The 16,100-nt window shown below is 41.8% G+C and overlaps 2 protein-coding genes across 2 annotated transcripts in view; one reads left to right on the forward strand and one right to left on the reverse strand.

Annotated features, from left to right (window-relative positions):
- Positions 1-16,100, forward strand: part of LOC134798617 (dystrophin-like) — a 734,075-nt gene that overhangs the window by 566,745 nt on the left and 151,230 nt on the right. The window lies entirely within an intron of this gene.
- Positions 9,632-12,080, reverse strand: LOC134794456 (uncharacterized). Its single transcript, XM_063766275.1, has 3 exons — positions 11,574-12,080; positions 11,098-11,104; positions 9,632-11,055 (listed from the first exon to the last, which is right to left on the reverse strand). The coding sequence occupies exons 1-3, from the start codon at positions 12,078-12,080 to the stop codon at positions 9,632-9,634; spliced, it is 1,938 nt and encodes a 645-aa protein (XP_063622345.1).

Here is a 16,100-nt window from a genome sequence, read left to right on the forward strand (position 1 = left end):
CAGGTCTAACCTAACCTAACCCACTTTTCTAGTAGCATTTCGTTTCTGTAAGGGTCGCAGTTCAAACCTAACCTAACCCACTTTTCTAGTAGCATTTTGTTTCTGTAAGGGTCGCAGTTCAAACCTAACCTAACCTAACCCACTTTTCTAGTAGCATTTCTTTTCTGCAAGGGTCGCAGTTCAAACCTAACCTAACCCACTTTTCTAGTAGCATTTCTTTTCTGCAAGGTTCGCAGTTCAAACCTAACATAACCCACTTTTCTAGTAGCATTTCTTTTTTGTAGGGGTCGCAGTTCAAACCTAACCTAACCCACTTTTCTAGTAGCATTTCTTTTCTGAAAGGGTCGCAGTTCAAACCTAACCTAACCCACTTTTCTAGTAGCATTTCTTTTCTGTAAGGGTCGCAGTTCAAACCTAACCTATCCCACTTTTCTAGTAGCATTTCTTTTCTGAAAGGGTCGCAGTTCAAACCAACCCTAACCCACTTTTCTAGTAGCATTTCGACGCTGGAAAGGAGAAATTGGATAAGCGACATTTTCAGAGATATTGAGTTATATACATCGTTAGAATCGCCAGATTTTTCTGCATCGAATGAACTAGGTTTCGTACACATCATTTAGTGTCGCTTATCCCGTCGGTGATTTGGAGAATCACTGGTACATTTAAGTTACTAAACGACTTTGTTTTCAACAAATTTTTGAAAAGTGGAGATTAGATGAAAAGTTATTCAATGTAATGCACCTTAGAGTTTTTTACTTATTTGCCAGTTCAGCTTAACCTTAACTTGGATAATTTTGCCTTATGACAACTAACCTTTCACTGTCGGTTAACTATTTTTACTTGGCCGAATAATAAGTTTTAATGTCATATAGATAAATTTACTTGACTGTCAAATGTGAACTATTGGCGTTTATGATCATTTACCTAATTTCAGATATAAAACTTTTGTCGTTTATTCCATTTTACCTAAATTTTGTTGGAAGTTACCTAGTAAATTTTTAACTTACTTTCTTTTTGTAATTATTTTTCATACTATCAGAAAATGCCAAGTTAGGGAAATAAATAGACAAAATAACATTACATATTTTAATGTAAGCTATACACGAGATAATATGTTTTCCTATTTTGGTTTCAAATACAAAGTTCCCATTCTTACTGGTACCTTGTAATTAAGTTGGCACTTGTTATCTTAAGACTCGTTACATAACTTCTTATTTGAAATAAAGCTATATATACAAATTCCTTAAAGGGTATTTTTTATTATGCGTAGGTATGACAACCCTTTCCTTGTGGTCGATAACTATAAAACTCATATCATAGGTTGAATGTATCGTATGTTTGAAATTGCTTCTTTAAAAGTGATTAGATAATTTATCTTGATTTGTTTCATGACAAATTTTACGTACCTATATACTTTTTTGCTTGAATATAAAATAAGCATATTTTGCAATAAGATAGTTTTTACTCGATCAATTCTGACGACAAATTAAGCTTGGACTTTTTTACCTGACTAATTTCTTGTGAAACATGTTGGTAAGATAATTTTACCAACATTTATTTATACGATCATTTTGCTTAAGCGACACTAAATTCTAAAATAACTCATTTGAAGGTAAAATAATAATAGGATAATGTAGAATACATCACTATAACCATATAAAGTTTGTCATTTAAGAAATTCGTCATCATAATGAATTTTAATGATTTTTTTTTAGAAAGGGTTGCAGTTTTTTGGCTCCCCCGTAAAGTTAGCTGCGTGCCGCTTATCCAATTTCTCCTTTCCAGCGTCGATTTCTTTTCTGTAAGGGTCGCAGTTCAAACCTAACCTATCCCACTTTTCTAGTAGCATTTCTTTTCTGTAAGGGTCGCAGTTCAAACCTAACCTAACCCACTTTTCTAGTAGCATTTCTTTTCTGTAAGGGTCGCAGTTCAAACCTAACTTAACCAATTTTTCTAGTAGCATTTGGTTTCTGTAAGGGTCGCAGTTCAAACCTAACCTAACCCACTTTTCTGATAGCATTTCTTTTCTGTATGGGTCGCAGTTCAAACCTAACCTAACCCACTTTTGTAGTAGCATTTCGTATCTGTATGGGTAGCAGTTGAAACTTAACCTAGCCCACTTTTTAGTAGCATTTCGGTTCTGTGGGGATCGCAGTTCTAACCTAACCTAACCCACTTTTATAGTAGCATTTCGTTTCTGTAAAGGTCGCAGTTCAAACCTAACCTAACCTACTTTTCTAGTACCATTTCGTTTCTGTAAGGGTCGCAGTGCTAACCTAACCCACTTAACTGATAGCAGTTTGACTTACTTTTCTAGTAGAATAACGAAATGCTACTAGAAAAGTAGATTAGGTAAGGTAGGTATGCGGTGCGGGGTACGGGGGGTTGAGCGGGAGGGGCTAGTAATTTTGGCATCAGTTTACTTTATTTGGTAATATGTATAAATTTTTTGGTAATCATAGTGGTTTATTTAGGTGAAAATATCGCATTAATTTGGTCTTCAAGATTTGGTGATCATTAATGATTTTTGGTGATCATTCAATATATTTGGTATTTGAATACAATTTGAAGTGCAGTCGTAATTAAAATGGTGGTACTTTTGTATTTTTAGGCCTTATTATTTTGGTGTTCAGTAATTTTTTTTGGTAAGCATGATTTTTTTATTAAGGGTACCAAAGTATTTTTTGGTGGTCATTATATTTGTAGCCCAGTAAATCATCTGTGCCCACGACCACCACCTGACTTTGCGTAAGATGTTAAGTGTTAGGGCCGTTACTAGGGGGTGACTTGGCTATACCGGCTACTTTGCCTTTATGATTCGTTTAAGTTGTGTTCTAATGTATGGGGAAGACAAACAAATTATAGCCAGCCTTTTATGAATGTAGTATGATACCTTTGGGTATGGTGCTTTACCCAAGCTAGCGTCCCCTTCTCTCCCCCTGCCGCAACCCCCCCTTTTTGCGTGAAATATGTCCCGGTTGACGGTTTTTATTAATTTTTGAGAAAATTATTAGAATTAGGAATAAAGTGTCAAGGTAAGAAATAATCCATAATAAATTCTAAACAAAAAAGGTTATATGCAACTTTTTGGTAAGACTCACCATATTCATGTATTAACTTGTTGAAGTTCAATATAACATAGTACGTGATAGTACTGAAATAATGTAGGATCCGTGTAGGATTTCTTTCAGTACTTTTACGTACTATGTTATATTGAACTTCAACAAGTTTTTCAACGGTTAAATTTTGTCGATGTTCATCTAGCCATAACATGAATATGGTGCGTCATATCAAAAAAATTTATATAACCTTTTTTGTTAAGAATTTAATAGGGATTATTTCTTTCATTGACACTTTTTTCCTATATTGTATACTTCCCCAAAAAATTAAAAAAACTGTGAACCGTGTGTGAACTGTGCGTGTGTTTGTATTTTTCTTATTTACTCGTAATGCATGTTACTTATAAGATGTAATAATGTTGTTAACTGTATGGGGTTCGTTTGAAGAAAAGGCCGACTTCTAACACGATGATGTATTTCGGAAAAAACACAATTACAAAAAATGTCACGAGATCGTATGTGCATAGGCTCGCGGCCAGCAGCGGACTGCCTGGCGGCGCATGGTAACAGGTTGCATTAGAAATGCTACAAACAAATATCAACCTTAAGACTAAGGAATTAAAAGCTAATTTAACACGACTATGGTTTTTCATAAGTAAAACATAACTAGGTACAGATATAACGAGCGCATCGCCAACACTCCCCACCCCAGTGCTGTGTCAGCACTAATCAGCTAAAGAGATAGGTGCGATGCGTGCCGCAGACCGGCGCCAAGTCCCAGTCCTGGTCTTCACCTCCACCAGCCTTATGCGCCCGTCCTTACCGGCAAACACCTGAGTGACCAAACCTTTTGGCCACATGTTCCGAGGAGAGTTCGGGTCCACAACAAGGACGAGGTCGCCGACTTGCAGCGGCTTCCTTTCTTCGTGCCATTTCCTTCTTGGTATGAGGTCTGGTAGGATCTCCTTCATCCACCTCTGCCAGAACATATCGGTTAGCCGCTGAGCTGTACGCCAATGTTTCCGCAGGTACAGGTCAGAGCCGTCAAAGGAACCGATAATAGGCAGATTTGACGACGTGCCAAGGAGGAAATGGTTCGGTGTGAGTGATTCCACACCTCCATTTTCTACAGAGACGTGCATCAAGGGACGACTGTTCACTATATTCTCGACTTCCGCCATAAGCGTACTTAACACCTCGTCCCGTGGTGCACGCTCATTTAAAATTACTTTGAGAGACGTTTTTACACTACGGATTAACCTCTCCCACGCCCCACCCCAATGGGGGCTAGCGGGAGGGATAAAAGTCCACTCCATACCTTTGTTGGCACCGTAGCTTTTCAGCTCTTCGGCGTTCAGTTCCTGCATCGATCGCTGCAGCTCAGTACAGGCGCCACGCAGGTTTGTCCCGTTATCAGAGAACAGGTGTGATGGCCAGCCACGCCTGGCCGCCATCCGACGCAGCGACATTATCAGCGAGTCCGAAGTCAGAGAGGAGACTAGCTCAATGTGGATCGCACGCACCGTCAGGCAAGTATACAAAACTCCATACCTTTTCTCGCGGCGTCGTCCCACGACGACCTCCATCGGTCCGAACAAGTCTAAACCGCAGTATGAGAATGCACGCTGATGGTGTGCCATTCGTGCCTTTGGTAAGTCCCCCATTCGCGGAATACGCGGTTGACACTTACGGATTCTGCACAGCATACAGGATGATGCTATGAACTTAACGGTTGGTCTTAGACGTAAGATCCAGAACCGTTGTTTTACCTCATTAACTATGGTTTCTTGGTTCCCGTGCGCCAGCTTCACGTGATAATCTCGGACGATCAACTTACTCACCTGATGCCGACCATCGAGTATCACAGGCCTCTTAACATCAATAGGTACGTCTGTTACAGCGTCAATGCGGCCGCTCACTCGCAGCAGACCATGTTCGTCAAACACCGGCGACAGAGAGAGCAATCTACTAGAGCGTTGCAATGGCTTACCATTATTAATATTGACGATATCTTCGCCGAAGGACTCCGCCTGTGCGTGCTGTATAAGCAATCTTTCAGCTCGTTCCATAGTACGTCAGTTGCGCGCACGCATTCGCTCGTACCGGATGTGCAATATCGACAGCGCGACACGATGTCGTTTGTGAAGTGTAATAAGTGTAATATTGTTATAGACGAATTGTTAGCGTATGTGCAGAACAAACTGTCTATTATGGACGAAGACAGTTTGACGCGAATATGTGTTTCGGCTTTCAAGAGCGAAGAGATTAAACGATCAAAACAACTGTTATTTGAATCGCTCCCAACGGGAAAAAAGGATGATAACTCGTAAAAATGCAGGAAAAGAAAACAGAGACCTTGCTGACATAATTTCACTTCTTAAAGGTACAAACTCGGATTTGGTACCGATATTTGTGGCCCGTAGCTTGGAAAAATTACCGCCCCTTACGTTCGATCACCTGGATGTCACGAAATTGCTTAAGGACTTGGTGCTTATGCAAACGGAGATAAGGGACATAAAAGAAAACTATGCTACAAAAGATCAAGTAAAGGAAGAAATTTTTAAACTGACACCTACAGCACCTACACCTGACCCGTTATCAGTGCCTAGTCGTTTTCGTAGTTTTATAAATGTAAACACAAAGCGAGGCGGTTACTTGGACAGTGGCCCTAACGGACTTTCCCAACTAGATACGACTACAAATTACAATACTAGCAATAATAGAATAAGTGCATCATCATCTCCTAAGCAGAATAGTATAGAATCGGTCATGGAGTACCCACTGAGTACGACAAAAACAAGTGGCGATGTTTGTACCGTAACGGCCGGGCAGGTAGCAACGGCCACGGTGACGTCACCGCCACAGCTGAGCGATAACGGTCGAGCTGCGGCGGCGGATCAGCTGTTGACGATGCCTACAATAAATACAAGCACAATAAAGGATAAGGAAATAAGTGATGACCATGATCCCAGCAGACAATCTTTTAGGGAGGCACTTGTAAATAGTGGCGATTTTAAATTAGTGCAGAGCCGGAAGTCTAGAAATAAAACTAGGAACGCCTATCGCTATGCTGGTAAAACTGGCTGTAATGATTTAAACGACTGCAAATTTAGGGCAGCAGAACCACAAGTACCTATATTTATTACAAATGTGGACAAAAAGGCGTCAATCGAGGATATTTCTAATTATATACGAACCAAAACTAAGGAGTGTGTAAGTCTAGAGAAAATCCGAATCAAAAAGGACAAAGGGTACAATGCATATAAGTTCTTTGTGTTAGAGCGTAAAGTTGAAATGTTTTTGAACGATACACTGTGGCCGCAAGGCATCATTTTTCGGCGCTTTGTAAATTACAAGGACCGGATTAACCGGGTAACCGGCAACAGTAATGTTGCAGACGGCGTAAATAATGCACTGAATGCAGGATAAAACCCTATATAAATTTGTCAGTTTTAACTGTAAAAATGTTAAGCGTTCGAAGGATTACATTAGCCAGTTATGTAAAACGTCTGATTTAATTTGCCTTCAAGAAACTTGGGTATTGCCTAACGAAATTTGTTTTCTTGGTACAATCGACGAGGATTTCGGCTACACGGGAACTTCGGCAGTGGACACGGCGGCGGGGATGCTCAGAGGGAGACCGTACGGCGGCGTAGCTTTGTTGTGGAATAAGAGTGTGTTTCGTAACGTGTCGGTTGTAAAGTGCAGTAACCCGCGGATATGTGCCGTAAAAATAACAACGGGTCAAAGGTCATTCTTAGTGTTGAGTGTGTACATGCCTACAGATAAGGTCGAAAACGTAACAGATTTCACGGATTGCCTGAGTACAGTAAGTGCTATAGTAAACAATAACAATACAGAGTCGGTGTACATTCTCGGTGATTTTAATGCACATCCTGGGGGCTTGTTTTATAACGAACTATCTTGTTTTTGTGAAGACCAGGGCTGGGTTTGTGCGGACATTGAAAAGTTGGGTTTACAGTCTAGTACGTACACATTTGTAAGTGACGCCCATGGGTCGACGAGCTGGCTGGACCACTGTCTCACTAGCGTGTCGGCAATGGATTCAGTTACGAATGTGTACGTGCGTCACGACGTTGTATGGTCAGATCATTTTCCGCTGGTGGTGGAATGCGACTTGCAAATAATTAGGCCTAAAATTTGTCGTGAGGATATAACTCCGCCAAATAAAATAGTATGGGGTGAACGAAAACCTGAGCAAGTGGCAATCTATAACAGTGAATGTAACTCAAGATTAAAAATAATTGATTTCCCTGAGGAGTTGCGTCAGTGTTGTGATCACACTTGTACGGACCCTAGTCATAAAAAGGTTATCGTGGAGTATTACAGTAAGATCATAAGCGCTTTAACTGAATCAGCAATTGTAAGTGGAAGGCCGAATATTGTTAAAAGGAAAAAACCTATAGCTGGCTGGAACAGGTATGTGAGCGAGGCTCATAGGACGGCCCGTTTAAAGTTTCAGATTTGGTTGTTGCATTCTAAACCGAAAGTAGGAAAAGTGTTTGAGGAAATGCGTGAGAGTAAAAGAATCTTTAGATCTCGTTTGAAGTGGTGTCAAAAGAATGAAGAACAAATTAAGTTGGATATTATATGCAAGCACCACTCTAAGCGAGATTTTAAGGGTTTCTGGAAGTCCACTAACAGACTCAATCCCAAACCGGGCCTTCCGATGAGCGTCGAGGGTATCAGTGACAGTAAAAGCATAGCCAATATGTTTAGAAGCTTTTTTCAAGTTGTATCACCGTTGACATCAACACAGTCTCCAGGGGTAGAGGCGGATGCTAGGTCTCATGGCCCGGGGACAACTACCAAGTTTACGGCTCAGGACGTTAAGAAAGCCATTAAATGTATGACAAGGGGTAAGTCTCCGGGTCATGACGGCCTCAGTATTGAGCACCTCCAGCATGCTGGACCGCATCTACCAAGAGTACTGGCCATGCTGTACACTTTTTGTATAAGACACGCGTTCCTGCCAGATGACCTGATGAGGACTGTGGTAGTGCCAATAGTAAAAAACAAAACCGGTGACATTAGCGACAAAAACAACTATAGGCCAATTTCGCTTGCGACCATAGTAGCCAAGGTGTTTGACAGTGTGCTTAATTCTCATATTGACAAGTATCTAAAGTTACATGACAATCAATTTGGCTTTAGATCGGGTTTGTCGACCGAAAGTGCAATTTTGGGTCTTAAGCATACTGTCAAATACTACACGGACCGACAGACCAATGTATACGCATGCTACCTTGATCTATCGAAAGCATTCGATATGGTTAATTATGACATTCTCTGGCAAAAACTAAAGGACATTAACATGCCACCAGACTTAAACAAAGTCCTGAAGTACTGGTATCAAAACCAATCGAATGTAGTTAGATGGGCGGGAGCATGTTCGGATGCATACAGGTTGAAGTGTGGAGTAAGGCAGGGTGGATTGACCTCGCCTAAGCTCTTCAACCTGTATGTAAACGCACTGGTAAAGGAGCTCAGCAGCACCCGCATCGGGTGCCATATTGATGGAGTATGCGTAAACAATATCAGCTACGCCGACGATATGGTGCTGCTGAGTGCCTCTCCCTGTGGGCTCACTAAGCTGATAGGTATTTGTGAACGGTACGCGAATAGTCATGGTTTAAAATACAATGTTAAAAAGAGCGAATGTATGGTCTTTAAGGTTAGAAACAAATGCCCATGCGATATCCCACCTATAACACTATACGGGGAGGTACTCACTGTAGTATCACAATTCAAGTATCTCGGACATATTGTGACATCTGACCTTAAAGACGATACAGATATTGAACGCGAACGAAGAGCATTGTCTATTAGAGCTAATATGATCGCCCGTAGGTTCGCTAAATGCTCTAAACAGGTCAAGGTCACTCTTTTCAGAGCGTACTGTACTTCTCTATATACTAGCGGCCTATGGGCGAGCTACACAGCAACACGGTACAATGCTCTTCGAGTACAGTTCAATAACGCTTTCAGGGTACTGATGGGGCTGCCGCGATACTGTAGTGCATCAGGGATGTTTGCCGAGGCGCGGGTTGACTGTTTCTACGCGAGTATGCGCAAGCGATGTACATCCCTGGTGCGCCGGATCCGCGCCAGTACCAACAGTATCCTGAAAATGATCTCGGAACGTGTAGACTGTGTATATCTCAACAATGGCTGTGCTATACACCTAAACCAAAATGTAAAATACGTACACTGATACCTGATAACTTGTGAGGCGAACCAAATAAGAAAGCGCAGTAATTGAAATTAATCGAAGTGACATTTTATCAATATTTTGACATTTTTTATTAATTAACATTATTAACTTTAATTTGTAATTTAATGCTCTAATATTTATTTTCATTTAATCAAGTCGTTATTATTATATTTCATTTTGATTTAATTTCATTTCTTTTTAATTTCAATTAATTTATTTTTCTCTGACATTGTATAGAATATAGATCATAAAACTAACAATATTTTATAAGTCATAGTCGTAAGTACTAACAAAAATGATCTCAGTTGGTCTTTGAATAAATGATAATTAAATTAAATTAAAAAATTAAAATAGTGCCGCAGTCGACTTGACCATGAATACCTTTACATCTGTCGATAAACGCTAGTACCGTAGCTGTGGCCCGCTTCAAGCGTAGCCAAGAAGAAAACCGCAATGGGTCCGGTATAGCCAGTCCAATTGAACCCTCATGTACGACAGCAACACATTCAGGCGACGCGGCGTCTGACTGTGACAAAATCACATCTTTTGGCCACAAGGATACGTCTTCATATAAAAAATTCGGACCCGCGAACCATTTATCTAGTTGAGCGTGATCGAAACTCTCCCGCGTAGCTAAATCCGCTACATTTAGCTTTGTAGGTATATAATTCCACTCGTCTACGCGGGATAACTCATCGATCTCGCCCAACCGGTTCGCTTCGAACGTTTTATATGAGCGCATATTGTTACGCACCCAGTGCAAGACAGTCGAACTGTCGCACCAAAAGTAACGCCGCTCGGGAACTATCTTGTGCTCCTTACCTATCGTATTAGCCAGCCTTGCGGCTAATAGTGCAGCTTGTAACTCGGCCTTAGGTATTGTCAATGGCTTTACAGGCATAACCTTACATTTACTGGCAATAAAGGCAACTTTAATACTACCATTTATCTGCCAACGCCAATAAGCTACAGTACACATAGCCCGAGTACTACTATCACAAAAAACATGCAATTGTAAGTTGTTATAACCTACCTTTGCCGTGCGCGTAGCGCTTGTAGCTCCTGCTACGGATTCGTAGGCCTTCGTAGCGCATGACGTAGGCGCACCGTTGCCAGGCGCGTACGTCGATAGCGGCAACGTCGCGCTCGGGGTACCAGCAGATGCTGCGCTCCGGTGATCTGCTGTCTCGCTTACTCGCACAGATGGAGACTCGGCATCTCCGCGGCTGTGATTGCGAACAGCTGATTGATAGCACCTTGGTATACGTATGTCGCTAATTACCTTAAGTAGGTCAATCCATTTTCGCCACTTGTTGTAAATAGCATCCGGAATGTAATCATTCCAGTCTATATTTAACCGCCAGGTATCCTGTAGCATTATTCGACCCTGAATGGTAAAAGGAGATAAGAATCCTAAAATGTCGAAAATAGACATTATTACCCTAAGCATAAGACGCTTTGTAGGACGCTCATCACCGTTGACAATACTTTCGGGAATCCGTTTTAATGATAAGTCGAATGTCAACTTATCATCGGCTGGGTACCATATTAGCCCGAGAGTACGCTCACCTTGTTGCTGCTGATCGACTTTAAACCTTACGGCCGCTGTCCCTAAGGTTTGATTTGGCAGACTATTTAAAACTGAGACACTGTTGCTAGTCCAGTTTCTCATCTCGAAACCGCCGGCACTGTGAATAGAATTTATATTTCTTACCATTTTGATGGCCGAGGCTTCGTCTGCAAAACTGTCTATGTAGTCATCTACGTAATGTCATCTATGTAGTTTAGTCATGTAAGCCTGACCTGTAATCTATATTATCAATAAAATATGAGTATGAGTATGAGTATGAGTAATGCGAGTTACATATCGCATCGACAGCTTCTGGCATAGTTGACTCGAACCGTCGCGCGTTCAAGTTTTTTATAAACTGACTAACAAATGGACTGCAATTAGCCCCAAACGGAAGTGGTGTCATTACATACGTTTTTAATTCGTCAGTAGGCTCGTCCCTCCATAGGAACCTTAAAGCGTGTTGATCTTCGGCCCGAATCTTGATCCTTAAAAACATATCTTTGATGTCACCTGTTACTCCAATCTTGTTTTCCCTAAAGCGTAACATAATACCAAATAGCGATGACAACAAATCGGGACCTGTTAATAAGAAATCGTTTAAACATAAGCCATTTACCTTATTTGCTGAGTCGAAGACCAAGCGCAGACGCTTTTTGTTGACGTTGTCTACTCCAAAATGAGCGAGATACCATGTTTTGGGTCTCACCTGAGTATCTGACAGTTCAGATGCGTAATCATTTTGAAGTAAGTGAGCCACGCGCTCCCGATACCTTTCAGCAAAACCAGAGTCTTTAGTCATTTTCTTTTCGATACCTTTCATCCTTTTAAGAGCGCTAGGATACGAGTCAGGCATGGATGGGTGGTCCTCCTTCCAGGGCAGGCCGACGTGCCAGCGGCCGGCGCGCAGCTCAGCGGACTGCTGCAGCTGCACCACCGCGCGCGCGTCCTGCGCATTCTGCCGCGGCGCGCACGTCACGCCCAACGTGTCCAACTTGAATGACAGGCGGACCTCCTCGTGGATCCGCCTTAACAGATCGAGACCCTCTGAGGTATCCGTCGTGTGCTCCGACTCTGAAATAAAAAGGTTAGACTCGACCTGCGTGGGCGGGCGGACACCCTGCGGCACGTACACCTTCCCATGAGCGCACCAACCCAAGGGAGTGAGGCTAGCATAACCCTCGTTATTTTTACCCTCTCTAACTTGTAAAGGCATCATTAAATGATAGTTATCTTGACCTATTAAAATCTCAGGTTTTGAATCGGAAGTACATAATTTATCTTTTATATCTTTTAAGTGAGCAAAGTTAGTACATTTTAAAACTGATAGACTTTGCAACGGTACACTTAAGTCATCGACACTACGCACTCTTATATTATGCACCTTATTGTCTATACCCGTAATGTTCACATTCACAATGGTAGATTTGCGCACTAATTCGCTGCCGACAAATGCACCTTGTGTGCAAAACGTGCTAGTACGTCCACTTAATCCCGCGCGCCGCGCTAATTTCGAACTTATTAAACTAACCGAAGAACCACCGTCCAATAAAGCCGTAGTCGAAAACACACCGTTAGGTCCATTAACGCTGATACGCACTACTTTGAGCAACACCCTTTTATCACTTGCGTTAATATGCGTCAAAGTCTCAGGAACCGATTTGGATTCGAGATCTTGCTGCGTTGACGCACTCGTAGTAGGAGATGTTGTAGATCTCGAAGGGCCCGATGATGATGATGACGCAAGCGGTACCTCGCTCTTGGTTACCGTGTAGTGCAGAAGTCGATGATGTGCTTCGCCACAATCGTCCTTATCGCAAGCAGGTGCAAGGCACGATTCTCGTTCGTGTTTAGATAATAGGCATTTGTAACATAGCCCGTTTTTTCTAACGAATTGCCACCTCACTTTGCGCAGCGCTCGTTTAAACTGTTTACAATCAGTTATCTTGTGAACAGATGTTCGGCAAAAAAGGCATTTCTTATCACTTCCTTCGCCGTGCACTAATATTGTGTGGTTACGTGCGTTATTAGTGTCTGAGGTTTTATGTTTATAATTCTCACTTTTTGTGGCCATATAGGTACTTGCAGTGGTTGAAATCTTGACTGCCTCTTCGTTAAGAAAGTCAGACATGATGACCAATCTAGGTTTTTTACCATCTTTGATTAAACTGAAGCTGTAATCTGACCACTTCGATATTAGTACTGTCGGCAGCTTAGATAAGATTATGGAAACTATGTTTACCCCCTGTAGGTGCTCCTCTTGACCGACTGCTCGTACTGCTTCCACGTAGTTTTGAACTTTTAATGCGAACGTAATAATATCTTTGTGGTAATCTTGGTGCAATGGTTGAAGCTTTTTAATGTCGTACAAAACGCGGGAAATGATGCACTCGGAGTTACCATATCGTAGTTCCAACGCCGACATAACTTTCTCAGGTGACGTGGCACTTATGAACAAAGCGTTGACTGCATCCTTAGCGGCTCCGCGCAAACATTTTCTAAGCCTCCAAAGGTTCTCCTTATCGGTGAATTTACATAACTCAGTGGACTCGTAATATGCTTGTTTAAACTGCAACCATTCTAAATAATCGCCAGAGAACTCGGGGAGATCTTTGGGTGTGCTGAGTCGACTGAGCAGGCTGGTATTCGGTGCACTGGCAGTGGAGATGTTCTTCACAGCATCGGCCATAACTTGTATCGCATTGTTGAGTGCCATGACGGTGCCGCCGGGCGGCGGCAGCGGGGCGGCCGGCACGGGCGCCGGGGCTGGCGCGGGCGTGGCGGCGCGTGGCGCTGGACCGGGTTCGGGCGGTAAACGTGACACTTGCTGATGCAACTCACCCATATTTATGCCATTATCGGGGGCTGGCTGCAGGTCGTCTTGCGGTTCCAAGTTGCTCTGATTTTCCACCCAGTTTGCAACGTGACTTCGAGAATAGCTCCTTCGACTTACTTGTGAACCGTACTCTTGTTCCTCGTCGTCAAGCTCTGCTAACTGAGCATCCAGAGTCTTATCGATGATCTCCATCTGTATGGCAGCTTTTTGTTTTGCGGCTTCTAACAAAAGTTGCTTCTTCTTTGCTGTTCTAGAAGCCGATGAAGTTCTTGAGCCCTTGCTGCTAGAAGCTTTGCTGGCATACGAAGCAGAAGTATGAAGCATTTTCTTGCGAAATTCTGCCGCGGTTGGTTCAGATTTTACGCTACCCTCTATTGTTTTTGTGATAGCTAAATCTTTCGGAATACTTGAAGCTGGCTTAATTTCTTCCAACCTGGCTGTAGAACTATGACCATAACGTGCTTCACTCGGCTCGCCATTTAGGGACATTCTTTGTTCTTCTTCTAGAAGCCTCCTTAATTGTTCTGCACGACGCGCTTTCGACCCACGCGTTTCTATCGTGGTCGGGGTACGGTCCATGGATCCGGTTCGAAGGACCACTTTGTTAACTGTATGGGGTTCGTTTGAAGAAAAGGCCGACTTCTAACACGATGATGTATTTCGGAAAAAACACAATTACAAAAAATGTCACGAGATCGTATGTGCATAGGCTCGCGGCCAGCAGCGGACTGCCTGGCGGCGCATGGTAACAGGTTGCATTAGACATGCTACAAACAAATATCAACCTTAAGACTAAGGAATTAAAAGCTAATTTAACACGACTATGGTTTTTCATAAGTAAAACATAACTAGGTACAGATATAACGAGCGCATCGCCAACAAATGTTTTGAAAAGATGTGTCCCGCCGAGTTTGTTGCCGGTCCCGTATTGGGATACCCTCCTCCAATTGAGGGGGGATTTAAATCTTCTCGAGGTAGAGGTGTACGGTTGGAGCCGGTATAGCTTTATTTGACGTTCATAAGCGCATTGTAATATGCCTACTTGAATAAACTATATTTATCTTATCTTATCTTATCTTAATCGGGACATATTTAATGCAAAAAGGGGGGGTTGCGGCAGGGGGAGGGAAGGGGACGCTAGCGTGCGTAAAGCACCATACCCAAAGGTATCATACTGCATTCATAAAAGGCTGGCTATAATTAGTTTTTCAAAAAACACAATTTGACCGAATCATTAGCACGTGTAACCTAGATAAGGAAGATTTTTGTAGGCTAAGTAAAACCTAAGGTATTTCATAATTTTATTATTGAGGACTTTTTTAAACGTGTAGGGTCAGTTGTTCTACATTGAAACAATCGGACACAGTGTAACTTTGCGATATCTCGGAAACTAGGTGTTACCAGCTAGTGCCGTCTGTCAAGCAAGGGCAGGCTCAGGGACCCCCAGCACCTCCCCAAAACACGAGCGCGCCTCGGAGAAGGAGCACGCTGCTACGAGCATTATTGTGAATTCGTGCAACAAAAGTAATTTTTTTCATTTAAGTTTCGCAATTTTTTACCAAGATATAGACTCGAGTTTGGCGTTTTTTAAGTTTTTGTTATGTTCTATGTGTATTAAAGTTTATTTGGAGCTAAATATTTTTAAATTTCTTTCACTCTTTGGTGCAGTTTTTATTAATTGATTAAAAAAACACCCCCTAGTCTCACAATGAAACATTTTTATGTAGTATACAATGAAACATGATGTTCACTGAACACCAGTACCAGCACACAATGAAACAAACTCATTATTTTTTTAAATAATTAAAACCTATGTGCTAAATTTGTGAAACTAAAATACCATGAAAATTGGTAATAATTTGTCTATCATATGACAAAATATAAGATACTTAACTTTAGGAATGGCTGAGATAGGATGGCTTATATGTTGAATGTTTCATTGATGGCAAGGTTAAGGACACATGTCTTACATTGAAACAGTCGTGTATAAACACTATGTTGCAAGAAAGTGTATGAAATCAAGCATGGAGATGCTCAAAACCCTCCCGCGTCTACCTAGTTGGCAATCATGCTCCGTGGACATAAAAGGCGCCTTTTTCGCAGCATGCCGTACCCGCCGACCAGATTTTCGATTCACAATGAAACTCAGGTGTGTGTACAATGAAACAAGTCTTTCGCTTTTAGATATTTCAGCAATCTTATAATGATTCCATATGTCGGAAACCTTTTAAATAACTAATTTCAGCCTACCACTATTTTCTCCTTTCCTTTCTCATTAATTGAGTGAAATATTGGTAGACTATAATTATTACATTTGTTTCACTGTAAAAATCAGAGTGTTTCATTGAAAACATGCACAAGTACACAATGAAACAAAACTCATTTTTCAAAAAAAGGCTT

The sequence above is a fragment of the Cydia splendana genome, chromosome 1, assembly GCF_910591565.1.
Source record: "Cydia splendana chromosome 1, ilCydSple1.2, whole genome shotgun sequence".
In the NCBI taxonomy this organism is placed as follows: domain Eukaryota; kingdom Metazoa; phylum Arthropoda; class Insecta; order Lepidoptera; family Tortricidae; genus Cydia; species Cydia splendana.